We start from the raw sequence: 15,159 nt of genomic DNA, 5'->3' as shown, positions 1-15,159 counted from the left end.
CTATACCAAACATTTTCATTGTATCTATACATACAAATATAGAAATATACATTCCGGAACACAATCTGTCATAAGAACAAAACCTGGTCTTCCAAATCACTTTCATCGAGTTAGCTGTGACTATTGGACTTGTGTACTGTTTGGAGAAGACACTGAATATTTTTCTTGTTGTTTTGTCTGCCTGACGTGTGCATTGTCAAAATATGTCGTAGAAACATTGAACACTTGATGCACTGGCTCTGAAGATATACTCCTTGTGGGCCAGACATTAGCCCATCCAGTCTCCGACAACTCAGGATGGAGAGTGAAGGAAACAAGTCAAGAAGCTCAGTCCTCCCTATTCGTGAATATGCTGTAGTGCCGTATGAAGCACCTCAGTCTGAAGAGCACAGAATGCGGCTGCACACCAATAAACAGGAAATATAGAAATGTTTGAGAAGAGTATACAAGAAGAATACGGAAAATTTCTGTTTTAACTGAATCTGTTGTTGAATTTATGTTGCTTCATAGAAAAGCTCAAAGACCAATAGAGGCACATTGATAAGGCCACAGAGGACTTCCACCAGACTCCAGTAGTCCAGCGGTTAAAGAGCAACAGCATGTCCCTTCACCGCACTGCATTTCAGTGAATTTTCCTGACATATTTGTGACTCTTGTAATTACTGTCAATGGCTTTGAGAGATGTGCCCCCATAATCTGGCTGAACCATTTGTCTCTGAAGCTGCTTGTCATTTAAACAACATCTAGTTTGTGTCATCAAATGTTGCTCTTACTTTTACGATCTTTATTTTACAAAATCACAAGAAAATATCAGTAATCTAGAAGAGGGAAAGTGAAATGTACAAGCCTGGACAAGCCATTCACCAGACCTTACACAAATATTCAAACTACACAATACATACAGTTCATTTAAAATATGTAGTATTGTCCTAAATAAGACATACTGGGCCACATGATAATATGCATTTTCTAAATACCTGTGTTCAAGATAAAGACATTTGTCAATTATTATTTTATTTACTCAACTTTGATTTTTTTTTTAATTATTATTATTATTATTATTATTATTATTATTATTATTATTATTGCCTTAAACCTAAAACAAGTTAAATATAGAATCCATGTTATCAAACATTATTATTATTATTATTTGAAATGCTGAATCGTTTGTCAGGAGAAAATAAACACAAAAATAATGCTAGAAGTAAAAAATATATATTAAAGCGAACAACATACATTAAACTTAAGCTTGAAAGTTATCATTTTAAAAACTGTTTATGTTTAATTGTCATTGAAAAACTCCCGATTGCTATTTTCAAAAGAATCATCCGAAGGTTAAACTGTAAGGGATTACTGATGTTGAGTACATAATGCTTTCCCAGTAATTATATAAACCAACACAATAAGATAATGCTATGATTGAATAATTTTTTCATACTATACACATTAAAAAGGAAAGTGGTCGCACAAGGTAGCACAAGTTTCAGATTTTTTCTCCCTTAATATCTGATTGTATTGCAAACTAGAGTTGCCTGGGCATACATCTGCTTTTGCTTATTTAATTTGTTTTGTGCATTCTGATAGGGATTATTATTTTTCTGCTAGTGCAATAAAATCACATCACTCTTGGTTGTAGACCCTGCTGGATTCTATTAACCCTGGTTGTGTCAACCTTAATAACATGCCACAGTACTAAGCAGGATTGGATTTATTCTAGTAGGTTTTCTGGAAATCGTAATGCCTTGAATTATTTACTTTTACAATCATGTATTCTTGTCTTATTTTTACAAATGAATAAATAAAAATTCCAGTTACTAGAAGGGATCAAGACACATGGACAACATGATTTGAGATTATTCAGTCTGCAGTGATTGATTGATTTATCAGGGAAACCTTATTTCATACTATCTTGGGAACTCCACGGGGTAGGTGCATTAGACAAATATTGCAAAATATTAAACAACAACAACGGGGACAGCTGTGTTAGGATTACAAGCATGACAGAAAATGCTGGTCACTTTTCCAAGCACAGAGGCAATGCTTTTATACTTGAATGGTAAAATAAGAATCATACAAAAATCGTATCCTATTACTGGACAGCTTTTGTTTGTTGTTTGGATGTTTGGATATAATACTTTGCCTTGTATTGTATTGAATGTGGAATACTGACAGTTTACTGTCATTCATTTACCAATAATGTGATGTTTTGTGGTACTCAGATTACTCGTGGAACAAAAAAAACGAGTTATGCTTCAATCACTAAGTACATTGAAGATGAAAGTAAAGGAGTGTCATTGAGACTGTCTCTAATAGCATCTTGTTCATATTTGTATAATCACTTTATTCCCCAGTGTCTGGTAACTGCAAATACAGATGGTCTTGGTAAAAGGTACCAACATAATATACATTATAATTGTTCTTCCTCATATTAAACACAATACCTGCTATATAAATACTCAAACCAATTATACGTTTAGCTAATAATGAAATCAGTTTGAATTTAATTTGAATTTAATTAATTTTAAAAGAAACAGCTATGTTGCTTCTATGGATGAAAGCTTTAAGACAAAACAAGCTCATATTTGAAGAAGGTCTGACTAAAATAAATGTTGGTAGAGATTCATTTCTACCAAAACTGACCTTCCACAGAGACTGTACCACAAAGAGAATATTATATATAAATATCATATATAACATTACTATATACACACACTCACATATACATATTATTATTGATTTTTTTTTTCTTAGTGCAGTATCACAATGTTTGCCTTTGGGTTACAAATGTTGCCTTGATAGTGAAGTGCTCCCGGCACTAATATAATCTTAGTCTTTTGTAACCCTCTGGCAATAGTTCATAGCGGTTACTCCCAAAAGCAACCCCTATTTGTATACTGTCTAATCCAGCAACTGAATTCTCATATCCCAGTGGTAAAATTAAACAAACTGCAAGATTGTAAAGGTAGGTGCAAGGCAGGCAAGTAAAATACTGTATCCTGTGAAATAATAATTAGAGAAACAAGAAGATGTATTTCTTATGAATGCATTTCTGTCTGGACCAGATAGGACAATGATAGCCATCAGAACTGTGATGTCCACCATGAAACAGCAGAAACACTAGTCTCTGGTTGTCTGTCCTTCAGGCATTACAGAACCTTTACTACCAGAAGGCAACCCAAAGCAGAAGTGTAAAATACAAATTGTATAAAGCATGAAACGATGTGTTCCCAGAAGTTTCTACTGATGTATTTCTTGAAATATAATTTAAGGAACATTAAAACGACAAATTCATACCCTATGTGAACGTGTGTATGAAAACATGACAGACGTGAAAAAGCTACACTGCCACGAGGGCGACCACACGAGAGCCTCTCTCTGGTGACTATTCATCCTTTCTAAAGAGCAGGAGCCATACTTTCCATCGCAGAATTTACGGGTCCTTCGTTGTCTTTTTCGTTACAGGCTAACTGAACCACGGTGCTCTCTCTGTGGGGCCCAGTGACCTTGAAAGACACCCACAAGTGTGTGCGCTCGTCTAACTGCAGGCGGTGCTGCTGCAGACGGGAACGCATCTTGCGAATTAAATAAATACATTTATGGAACAAACAGGCAAAGGGGGAGATCCTACCGTAGATAGTCCCGCCGGCAGAGGATGAGGTTGGCTTTGGTATAGAGTGTGGAGCCCACCTCCCCCAGCCGGCAGTCACAGCAGGCGCACTTCAAGCAGTCTTCATGCCAGTACTTGTCCAGTGCCTTGAGAAGGTAGCGGTCTTTGATTTTTCGGTTGCAGCCAGCACAACCTTTTGGCTTGGTGTCTGGCTGGACTGAGAGCATTTGTATACCTGCAATGAAAAGATAAACATGATGATGATAATTATAATAGGCTAATATGTTTTAAGACACCCTATAGTGAAATTATATTTTACAAGAATTGAATTTTTAGCACTTTTTCCAGAACATAAATGAAACTGACTGACAAACGAGGCAGATTGATTTTATTACTGATCGATCCAATAGGATTTCGATGTTTAATTACAAATAAAATCATTGTTTACATATGAACATTAATCGCAAAGTGTAACACACAAAAAAAGTGTTTTTCACAGAAATTAAACAACTTTTAAAAGCAGTAGAATGACCCATCGCATCATAATTTACGGCATCGTACCAGTTCCCAAAAACAGTGTAGCTTTTTTGGACATTACACAGATTTTCTTGGAATCTGCACATCTACACACTAAGGGCTAGAGCACAACTTTGACCTACCCGTGAATTGAAAATTACAAATTTGTAACCGTGTTTTATAAAGTGGCTTCTAACAACAAATGTCACTGCAGTATGATACAGATTGACACTTTTGCTCTGCTACAGTCAACAATACATTTAAAAGTAGTGGCAATTCTGTACAAATGGTCTTCAAAATAGCAACACCACAATGGCTTCCCTCAGTAATCTAAATTGTACATTAAAAAAAGTGCACAGTGTCTGATAAGGTATAATGCCATCCACTAACTGCATTTTTTAAAGCTGCTACATGAATTATAGCTCAAATAGATCCATTGCTGACTGTTTAAGAGTGCTACCTACTCAGAAAACCGCATCCCTGCTATTAATTTGGCAAGCAAACTGAGGAATAAAGTATTGTGCTATGTACATCTTTCATTAATGCACATGTACACCAATTGTAGTACAGAAATACAAACATATGGAGGGAAATGTATCAAAATAAAGAATAGTTCTATTAGTCAGGAAGCTAGTTCATATCTTTATGGGGGGTGTAGTAGAGCACATTATGTCATCAGTGGAAATCGTGTGCTTCAAACTGTAGTTATAAATAAGTCAATACAAAAAAAAATGTCCTTCTTAATTCCACATTAGCTTCCTCTATAGGACTAATTATGTGATGCAATTAGGCTAATGTGATGCAGTTTGGTCATATTTCTATGGCAAATTATTTAGAATTTCTTATAAAAGCCCCATCTTTGTCTCACAGATTAAGTTTTGGTTAGATGAAGGTTAATACATGAAAAGCAAAACTAGATAGAAAGCAATACATTAATTAATGTTGAGCTATTGGACAATGTCACATTTTTAATGCAAAAAAACTGAAATTAGGTATATCACGATCGCTCAAGACAGCTTAATTAAAATTAAAATTAAACCGTAAGCTTCAAATCAGAGCATTTCATTCACACAGACAGAACAGAATCCTCAACATTGATACTGAAAATGCATTTCAAAGATGCATCAAGTCACACAGAAAAAACTGGCTATACTATAAACTATGGTTAAATAATGTGATCTAATATTTACAACCCATTAGGGAATACAACCCTCAAATAAAGTAACCATTAACATATATGTATGAAATAATAAACATTAGCAGATCACAGAAACATTAGTTGAGACCAGTGGAAACATTTATGCTTCTAGAAAACAATTACTTTTATATGCTGTTCTATCAGCCATATTGAGTCACTACATTTTGCAAAGATGATACTTTCCAGAGGATCTCACATAATCCAAAGGTATTCAGTGAACACCCGAATCATAATTCCATGATTTTATCTTTCAACCGGTGCTGTGTTGGTTGGGCAAACTGTACTGATATTGAAACAATTGTCTATTGTATACCCATTCAACCATTCTACATCTGTTTCAAGTTCTTTGTTCATTACAGACACCTTGAATTACTGCTCGCATTCTGTTTTATACTAAGATCTCAAAATAATTGAAGTGTATTTTGCATCTTTACAGGGATATTGCTGTATTTTAGACATTCAAAATCCAGCTAGGGATATAAAAGTAGGTGAAGGGTTATAGAAAACTGCAGTTCAACTGTTGCAAGGGTCACAGCCTGTGAAATAATTGTGCACTATTAGGCACTTTAGCTACCTGTGGCAAATCAGTTTATGACTTTACACGGTCAATATCATTATCCTCTTACAATATATTGGTACTTGATCAAATAATATAATAACCAAAAAGTGCACATGAGTGTAGTACTCTCTTTGCTATAGATGATGCCTTCTCAACTTTAAAATAATTATAAGGGATCTACCTTTGAATCAGAAGGTAAAAAACCCACTTTATGAATATTCAATTATCATTAGCTGAGTGAAAAAGCAATAGGCAGAGGGCCTCACTGCATTAAATATAACAGCAAATTTCTTACCTTCCTATAATTAGTATCTGTCCTTCCCTTTTATTTGTTTCTTTCCCCAACATTAACTTTTACAAGTATTGCCTTTTCAAACTGATTTCCTCATTTTCACTTAATTGTCTTCCGCTGGGAACAAGTTGAAGGCTTTTTTTAATTTCCATGAGCACAGGAATCACATGAGTTTTACTGATACACTGAGGTAACAATGTGGACTTGTGGACAGCTGGTAATTAGTGTGCTTTAACCATTCTATGGAGATGAACAACTCCTACACACCATCATTTGTGTTTTGACTGTTTTTGAAACTGCATAAGGGCAATGAAAGACTTTTCCTTTTCATGTTTAAAGTTGTTATAAAGTATTATATTATTGAATTATTTCATTAGTATTATATAATACATTCACAGTTAAGCGATATGTATAAATTCCAGATTGTGCCCCTTTTCAGGTTAACAGCAAAATCTATGTTCCAATTCATGAACGAAAAAACGTACAGTTCCATCAATATTTAGTATTCGACAAAGAATTACCTGTGACAAAATAAGACAAAGTAAAAGCATGACTGAGAAGCACAGGTGTCTTAATGTAATTTATATAAATACCATTAGGACAATCTATTGGTTTGTTTGGTATCCAGTCCCTTAATGTGCTCATGTGTACAGAAGACAGAAATCCATACCCTGTGTGTCAGGTGCTAAGTGCCCATTCATAATAAATGTACGCCACCTTGGACTTCCAACGCAAAACATGTGAACATAGACACACCTTATGCAAATAAATCATGAATGCCATTTTTAATCAAGTAGATAAACACACTGTTGCAAACTGTAACACTTTTTCTGAATGTAACTTTCAACTGAATGTCAGAGTGAAAGCAAATTGGGGTCTGACTCTCACCACTGTAAAGCAATTCAACACCATACTATTCTTCTGCTGTTTCGCTAATGTGAAAATCAAGAAAATTATACAAACGGCTCTACAAATATTTCATGAATTCAAACCCAAGCAGTCCAGTTCTAGAATTAAATGCAGTTCAATGGCATGTCTCCAAATGCAGTTCATCAATAGAAATACTAACTACATAATTTACAATATCAACTTTGACAAAACTGTGATGTGCCCCCATAGATGTCTAAGGTACTATTGTTTTCTACATTATACATTGTCAAAGTATTTATTGACTGGAGTTTAAGACATGTTCTCAGTATACTAAACTACACATAGCTCTAAACTGTAAAAGAATGGAGGCATTTTTGCTTTCTTTACATTTCCAATGATTTCTGCCATTGCAGCGCAATGTTGTAGTAGGATTGCTGCTGCACAGGCAGATTTCTGTAGTAGTTATCACTCGCCTCCAGATATATGAAGAGATCATATTTCCCTGACTTCAACGTGTACATGATAGAGTGAAATATTACACATATCAGTAAATTGTAGCAAACAACACATGACCAATAAATTATAACTAAACTGCTGAACTACAACTGGATCAAATTTATCCCTGATTACCTCCCATTGTGCCCTTCAAACTACGGATTGCTTCCTTCTTTGCTTGTTTATTTGAATAACTTCTTGGTTGCTGCTAGTTTGTGTTGTATTTATAGATGTTAAGTCTGTGCTTCTGTGTCTATAGTTTTGTCTTTGCATAACAAAATCACCAAACAGGCCTTTAATAAATATGTGGTTGTTATTATGAAATATCCAACAATGAATGTTTGGGTTTGTAATTGAAAAGGTCTTAAGCACATTTAATTTCAGATATTCAATATTAAAACCTATAAGGGGGGTGGGTGCAGCAGAATTAAAAACAAGCATGAATCTATAGAATTATCTGCTGCATAATAAATAAGATAGCCACCTTACATGAACATACTGAAAAATTGTATACAAATGTAACATACACAATTCATACATGCAAGTACTTGTTTTGATACATCATGCACACCATTCAAGTATCTGGGAAAGGCTAAGCGTGACAACTATGTGTTAGCAGACACAAAGGGTTATGTTTCATTGTTCAGACTGATTTCCAAACTCTTTCACACACTAACCGCTTTCTAATTTGAATAATCTGGCTGAATCGGGTTTCCCCCCTTCATTTAAATTCGAATTTCACAATGGTCCTGCTTGCCAGAGTGTTTTAAACCCGTTTCTGAACATATATGGATAACACTTGTTTTAATATGAACTAATGCAAAAAGAGCATTAATGCAAAGAACAAACATTTCTAAAAAAAAAAAAAATTAATCATGCATGCTATACAGGTTTTCTACATGAAGAGTTTAAACTGTTTTAAAATATGAAAAGTTCAGATTTGTTTTAAAATATATCGGCGCGCTGTTTTCAATTGGCCGGCTGCTCTGTGCGTCTCGGACCCGCAAACACCGCCGAGCCGCCGCCGCCGCTGCGCTCGACCACAGGGGCCAGAGTTCCCAGCGCCCCGGCCTGCACCCAGCCTGGGATGCGTGTCAAGGGACTGTGCAATGCTGCAACCCACTGCTTTAAAATTAAAAGCTTTTCTTTTGTGAGATGCTTAAATGGGAGAGCATCACTGCCAGGAGTTTAGTGACCCACGATCAAAGAATCTGGCCAGTTCAGTGGTCCGATTGCCAAAGGACAGTGAACAAAAGATTCCCCCTAAGGAAAAATAAAGCTGCACTGGGCCTAAAAAGATCTCTCTCCCTCTCTGTTCCCTCGCCCAGAGCATCCCTGCAGGGTCTGTGAACTCCCCTGCCTGTTTCCTCCATGCTCCCCTAACTCCCCCAGTGTGCTCATACAAATAGAGCACCGACATCGCATGCATGGCAGTCTATGCCCTCTTATGGAAGAAGAAAAAAGTATATATAAACGTGATGATTGTAAGGCACGGAACTGAGAACCAATTTGATTCCCTTTTTCTCCACATTGCAGCTGCAAGATGCTGACATTTTTCCACTCTTATCAGTTTAATTACAGTTGCCATGGCAGCAAAGTGCAGTGCTTGGCAGAGGCCAATGAGAGATGCGCAACTGCGAGCCCAATTTTCGATGCAGCTTGCATGCACAACAAAACAAAAAAAAAATCACTTTCCGAGTTAATGTGCTCAGTCTTTGGTGCTAAACGCTCTCTTTATCTACAGCGTTCAGCGGGAACATTGTGAAGCTATCCATTAAACCTGCCAGAATAATTGGCACAGTCGACGTTCTTGAAAGCAATAAAAAGCAATTAAAGCCCCAGAGAAGAATATTGAAGATAAATAGAAAGACAGAGAAAAAACCCACCACACAGCACACAGTCCAAAGCTACGGCACACGCAGGCTAACACTGATTCTAGCTCAGTCCACCACACTGATACATTGATTCCTGCGCAACCGAAACAAATAACCCACCCAGGGACAGAAATAAGAGAAGTCACAGCAGTTTCCCAATCCTTACCGAAACTTTTCTCCCTTTTCTGCATTTGTTGACTTTCAGCACCGCCACCATCCAAATGGAGAGACCACCAAACAAAAAAAAAAAGCAGGCTCCGTCTCTTTGGGTGAAGTAAGCAGCTGTATGCACGCACGCCCGCCGGGGCTGGCTGGCTATTGTTCGGAGTGAAGCCCCCGCTGCCCCCCCACACACACACACACACACACACACACAAAGAAACGGTAACAACAAAACAAGAAAATAAGGAAAGACCTACTCTGCACTGTCGGCTACTAAACGCACATCAGCGACAATGAAACGGACGCCCAGGAGCCGCTGCTCGGCGAGAGCTGGTGCGCAAATGACAGCGGATGACAAAGGCACATGCGCCCCCTGAACAGCGCCGCGGTCTCACAGTCCCTCCTGCTGCTGCCGCGCCGGTGCCGGGGTGCCGCTCGCAAGGGCTTTATTACGCGCAACAGCCACGGAGCAGCTGCTCCTCACGGGCTCATGTTCAACCAGCAGACCTTCATATGAAAGTTAAAGCCGGATGGGTACAGTGTGTTAGAGAGCCAGAGCGCCGTCCCCGAATTGGCCTCGTTTAACACTTACCTAGCACACACGGACAAGAGCCTGGTCTGAAACCCACATTTGGGCTCAGTGGTTTGTTTCTGAAGGCGTCAAATTAAACCTCGTTTTGCAAAGGCTAACAACCCCCTGTCTGCACATCTGCTTTCCCGGCCAGACGGTGCAGCGCGTCCACTCGCACGGTGGCAGATGTTGCACGGAGCTGAAGTAGATGCCATAGCTGTCCCTCCAAAGTACCACAACGTGTTTTACAAATACGTGAATAGATCACCTGCTCTGAACACAGAAATCATGCCGATAAAGCCCACACGTACAGCCATCACAGTATGGAGAAACTGGAGCTACAAAGCAGCCTATAAGATATGGGGTATGGGTGTTTTGTTGACTTGTATTTGTGCTATACTGTGTGCGAGTGCTGTCTTGTCTGTGAAAAGGAGTGTGTCAATGTATGTCATGTAATTGTATCTAAAAACAACCACAACATCAACAACGACTTCCAGCAAAGTTTCTGAATAACATGACAGATGTGGAAGCCAATACATATAGAAAAGCACTACACCTGTGTAAGCCAAGGTATACCAGAGGTAATGCACTATTGTGAATCGATCTAAATATATAGAAGTCATATATTGTTTTCCTAATTGCATTATTACATGCACAAAGAGCTGCGATTGCATACAAGCATGCTGCGGACATTTCCAATCCCACACGTATAGCCAATACATAAACTTTCCATGATTCACAAAGCGACAATATAGTATAACGTGCCTATAAAAAGAGGAATCCTCATACCAAGTTCACTTGATTAACTTGAAGTCAACGATGACATTTAAAACAATCCACCGGCTCCACACATTACAGAAAGGGGCCTCACGGGGTCCAACACATTGCAAATCACACCAGTGCTTTCCGCATGTGCATCACTCACCTTCTTTGCCAAGTAATGCAAAAGGACCCAGTCCAAGACAGGGGACCGTAGTGCCGCGTCGACCCTCTCTCTCCCTTCACAGCCAAAGTTCACAACGCCGGCATCGCCCGGGGAGAGCTCTGGGTTTGCAATAATGAGCTCCGCAGGCATCCGCAGCCAGTGATTTGCGCCGTTCTCGCCAAGCCGAGCTACAGGTGTGTGCCGCTCCGCCGCCGCCGGGCTTCCCGTGCACACTACAGCGATTGGGATGGGGGGGCTCCGCGCAACTCGCCCACCGCTGACTGAGGGACGGAGCACGGGGCGGTGTAGCTTTATCACAGACGAGCCCGAGCCCGAGCCCTGAGACACAGCCCGCACGGGAGAGAGGGGTCACGCACTCGCGCGCACACACGCACACACACGCACACACACGCACACACACGCACACACACACACACACGCACGCACGTGCCGACACCCCCCCCCCCGCTTTAGCGGGCTCTGTGCGAGGGTCCTGTCTTGTCCTCGGATACACTGTAACCGCACGGTAAATATCTTTGCACTGCGTGCATCCCCATCAAAGATATTTACCGTGCGGTTACAGTGTATCCGAGGACAAGACAGGACCCTCGCACTAGACGACAGCCAGGCACATTGTAGCGCAGGGGGTCGACGTGCAGGACACTTTACTACAGCTGGTGAGACGTGGCCCAGGCGCAAGGTTTTGGAAGTTGTGCTATTTTTGCATCTCCGATGCATTGCAAACGAGTTGCATTTTCAAAACTTTATCTGAGCCCTTTTTCCAGTGTTACAATGTGGGCGGTGACCCTACAGTGTCCTCTAGCTCCACAGACAGCATATGGTGGTGTTTCTTAACCACAATGCACAATATCAGTTAAAAGCAAGCTCTTTAAAAATCATTTATATACAGGTGTGTGTGTGTGTGGGGGGGGGGGGGGGTATATATTTTCATGTATATACTATAACATGTCGTTTTGCATTGCAATATGATCTTCATTTTCTTTTATTAAAGGGTGTGAATGTAACGAATGTTGCATTCTTGAATGACTGTTAATGTACGTTTATCAAACCTAGGAACTTGAAGCATTCCGGACATGTGTCTTTTTAGTTTACTTTTTTTTTATTATTATTATTATTTTTGATGTCAAACTGTGTGTATTACATTGTTTTAAGCTCAGAAACACTGATTTCTTTAAGCTGAATTAAACGTAAGATTGCTGAGTAAAGCTAACACAAACTCGAGGTGTATCGAAAGGACATGCAGGGTATACATAATGTATGTACATCAGTGTCCAATGCATTCTTGGAGCTTTCAGGATCAGTGAAATGTGTCATATCAAAGAAACAAGTCACAGATACACTTGGAAACAAACAAACAAACAGAAAACCATAATAATAAAATTGAGTGAGGCAGATTATTAAAATTGGCCTGGCAAATTATTTTATTTTCAGCTGCTTTCTATGATTTCACACTCACTATTCAAGTGGATATTTTCCTTCTCTATCTAAAATGTGGGCTATCTAAATATAAATTGTTCCAAAATAAAGTGCTTAATTGATGAGTAAAATGCTTTTAATAGTTGTGGGATACAAGGAATAGTTAAATGAATACAATTTTAAAATGGTGCTACGTTTATTAAATAGTGATTCGAGAAAGTTACTTGCTTCTGTTAGTTTGTAATGACATGATTTACTCATTTTGAATTTATTCCAAAATAATACCTTACAAATAGCAGCTCTCATGGCAGAAACTTCCAGCTTACATTTCAGAATTTAGACAATAGCTCATTATTGCCTCATTTTGTCTGAACTGTTTTATATAGACTGTGGAGTATAATTAAGCTGTCTTGTACATCAGCTACAGTACAAAAGTAGCTAAAGTGTACTTTTTAAACCCATAATGTAAATGAGATCTTTCAATATTTTCTGTTTCACTAAATACACATCCGGAGGTGTGAAACATCACCTTCATTTAGATATGTTGTGGGAAATATATTGTGTGCAATTTGATTTAAAAAAACAATTTTATTTGAGTGTACTAAAAATGTCTGTAATCTACATGTGTATGATACTTTTAAACATACACACAACCTGTAAACCTGCATTATAAATATCCAATTCTATATAACAATGAGATTTGTTTTCTTCTAAACATTTACCTGTAGTATACAAGAGTAGTGTAATCTTTGGTTTTGCTGTGTCCTGATAGTGGCTTTGAGGGTTCACCGCTCTTCATGTCATAAACCATAACATGATACAGTACAAGCCAGTATGTTTTGCTCAAAAATAACAACTAGTTACAAAATAATTTCTAAAACTCTTTATGATAGATCTGAAATAACGTGTAAGGGTATTTGATGCGATGCAGGTGATTAAGATTTGTCCTAATACAAAACCTGTTTAACTTTTAATAATTGGGTGACTAAACAAAACAAAACAAAATGGTTGTAATCTAGATACAAATACATTTTGTACATGAAACAGATATTGTATGGCAATGAGAGCTACACGTGCATGGATTAGAAATGCAATTACGTTTTTGAAAAACAAAATCAGTTTGCAATTTGTAAGTATGTTTTATGTATGACACATCTTCATATAGATCAACAGATTATGTGCATAGGATCAGACTATATCAACAATTCGTATTTCAGAATTGAAATGCTTAAGTCAAAGCAGACTGTATGTGGATTGTCTTTTGGTTTGATATTCTAGGGCACAAAAATCAAAATAAAAGACACAGGAATGGTTGAATTATCTAAATAACATCGATCTATCTAGCTATGGGGTAGGCAGGGACTGGGATGGGGGGTTCTCTGTTATGATTACCAGCAAGAATCCTTTGGATAAACTCGGAGGATTACCTTAGAAGCCTCTGCTAGTTTATAAGCATTAACTTTACTGGCCAAATTCAAGAGAACTTTAGGAGTTATTGCTGCTAGTTGAGATACTTATTTGGCCTATCACATCTCAGGGTACGATGAAAACTTAAATGCACAAGTGGTAGAAAATAACTCACACAAAACCTACAAGGCTATAACTTTACTGTATATTCATTCCGCACACATTGCAACACTTCTTGCACTAACTTAGTGACATTGCTAGTCAAATCCATCATATTTTAAACAAACAACAACAGACACATAAACACAACAATCCACCCATCGTGCACAATATTCCTAACCTGGTTGCACTAAGTCTCATCATGACTGGAGAGGCACATCTGTCAAAGATCCCATTGATGCAAATTACATTTTAAATACCAGAAGCACTTGCATGTTGCCCGAGAAGAAAAACAGAGCATTGGAAACATTTTCTGTACTTTGAGAACAGGGTCTGTGAGAGCAAGCGCATGCAACTCTCAAACTCGGACACAAACTCTTTAATATGCGAGAGTGGAGGGGTGGGGGGAGCAGACAAACAGGCATTCGAGCACTAACCTCCAAAGCCAACGACTCCAGAACCAAAGATAGAGAAGGACAGGCAGATTAAAGAGACGCTCCTATTGATTGACCAGTTTGATAAAAGTGGCTTTGGGTGATTTGTTGTTGTTGTTGTAGTTTAGTTTTAGTTTTTGTGTCTTCTTTCTGTTTGTTGTCCCGTTTTTGTAAGGTTGTTTTTGTTGTTGTTTGCTTGGTTTTATTTTGCTCCTATATCCCCCGTCATACTCAGACCTCGTCTTGCTCCTGCTACGCTATCACTGTGCAAACGGCTTCACAAGCAGCACACTACCTCTCTCAGCCAATACGCAGGGAGTTGTGAAAGGGAGGGAGAGAGACATAGGATGAGTATATATATGGATGTGGAGGGGGACAGAGCCCGTGAGAGAGAGAGAGAGAGAGAGAGAGAGAGAGAGAAAGGGAGAAATAAAATCAAAACAAATGGTACAGCTAATGAGGACAATTAAATTAATTATGTTCAAGGAGATTAGTTTTTTTTTCTTCCAATTGTATGATCTGCTACCCCTCATTGGCAAGAGACGCTCTGTAATTCATTGCTACTGATTAGTGCATCTATGCAAATCTTTGTTTAAATCATTCTGATAATTAAATGATGGGATTAGTCCTCTGCCTATGGTGACATCATTCTG

At 38.4% G+C, this 15,159-nt stretch overlaps 1 protein-coding gene across 5 annotated transcripts in view; it reads right to left on the bottom strand.

The window, feature by feature from the left end:
• The window catches only part of lmo3 (LIM domain only 3), a 56,663-nt gene that overhangs the window by 39,428 nt on the left and 2,076 nt on the right, over positions 1-15,159 (bottom strand). The window contains exons 1-2 of one of the 5 annotated variants that reach the window (XM_066724271.1): positions 14,510-14,808; positions 3,629-3,842 (exon numbers count right to left, since the gene is read on the bottom strand). In XM_066724271.1, coding sequence (XP_066580368.1) covers positions 3,629-3,834 — 206 coding nt within the window. In that variant the 5' untranslated portion in view covers positions 3,835-3,842; positions 14,510-14,808. Of the gene's footprint in view, positions 1-3,628; positions 3,843-9,577; positions 9,783-9,830; positions 9,992-11,069; positions 11,398-14,509; positions 14,809-15,159 lie in introns of those variants that run through there. The other 4 variants (XM_066724268.1, XM_066724269.1, XM_066724272.1 and 1 more) reach the window with 4 other exon arrangements.

Source organism: Amia ocellicauda, chromosome 15 (assembly GCF_036373705.1).
Source record: "Amia ocellicauda isolate fAmiCal2 chromosome 15, fAmiCal2.hap1, whole genome shotgun sequence".
Classification (NCBI taxonomy): domain Eukaryota; kingdom Metazoa; phylum Chordata; class Actinopteri; order Amiiformes; family Amiidae; genus Amia; species Amia ocellicauda.
This window is presented reverse-complemented; position numbering and strand designations above follow the sequence as displayed.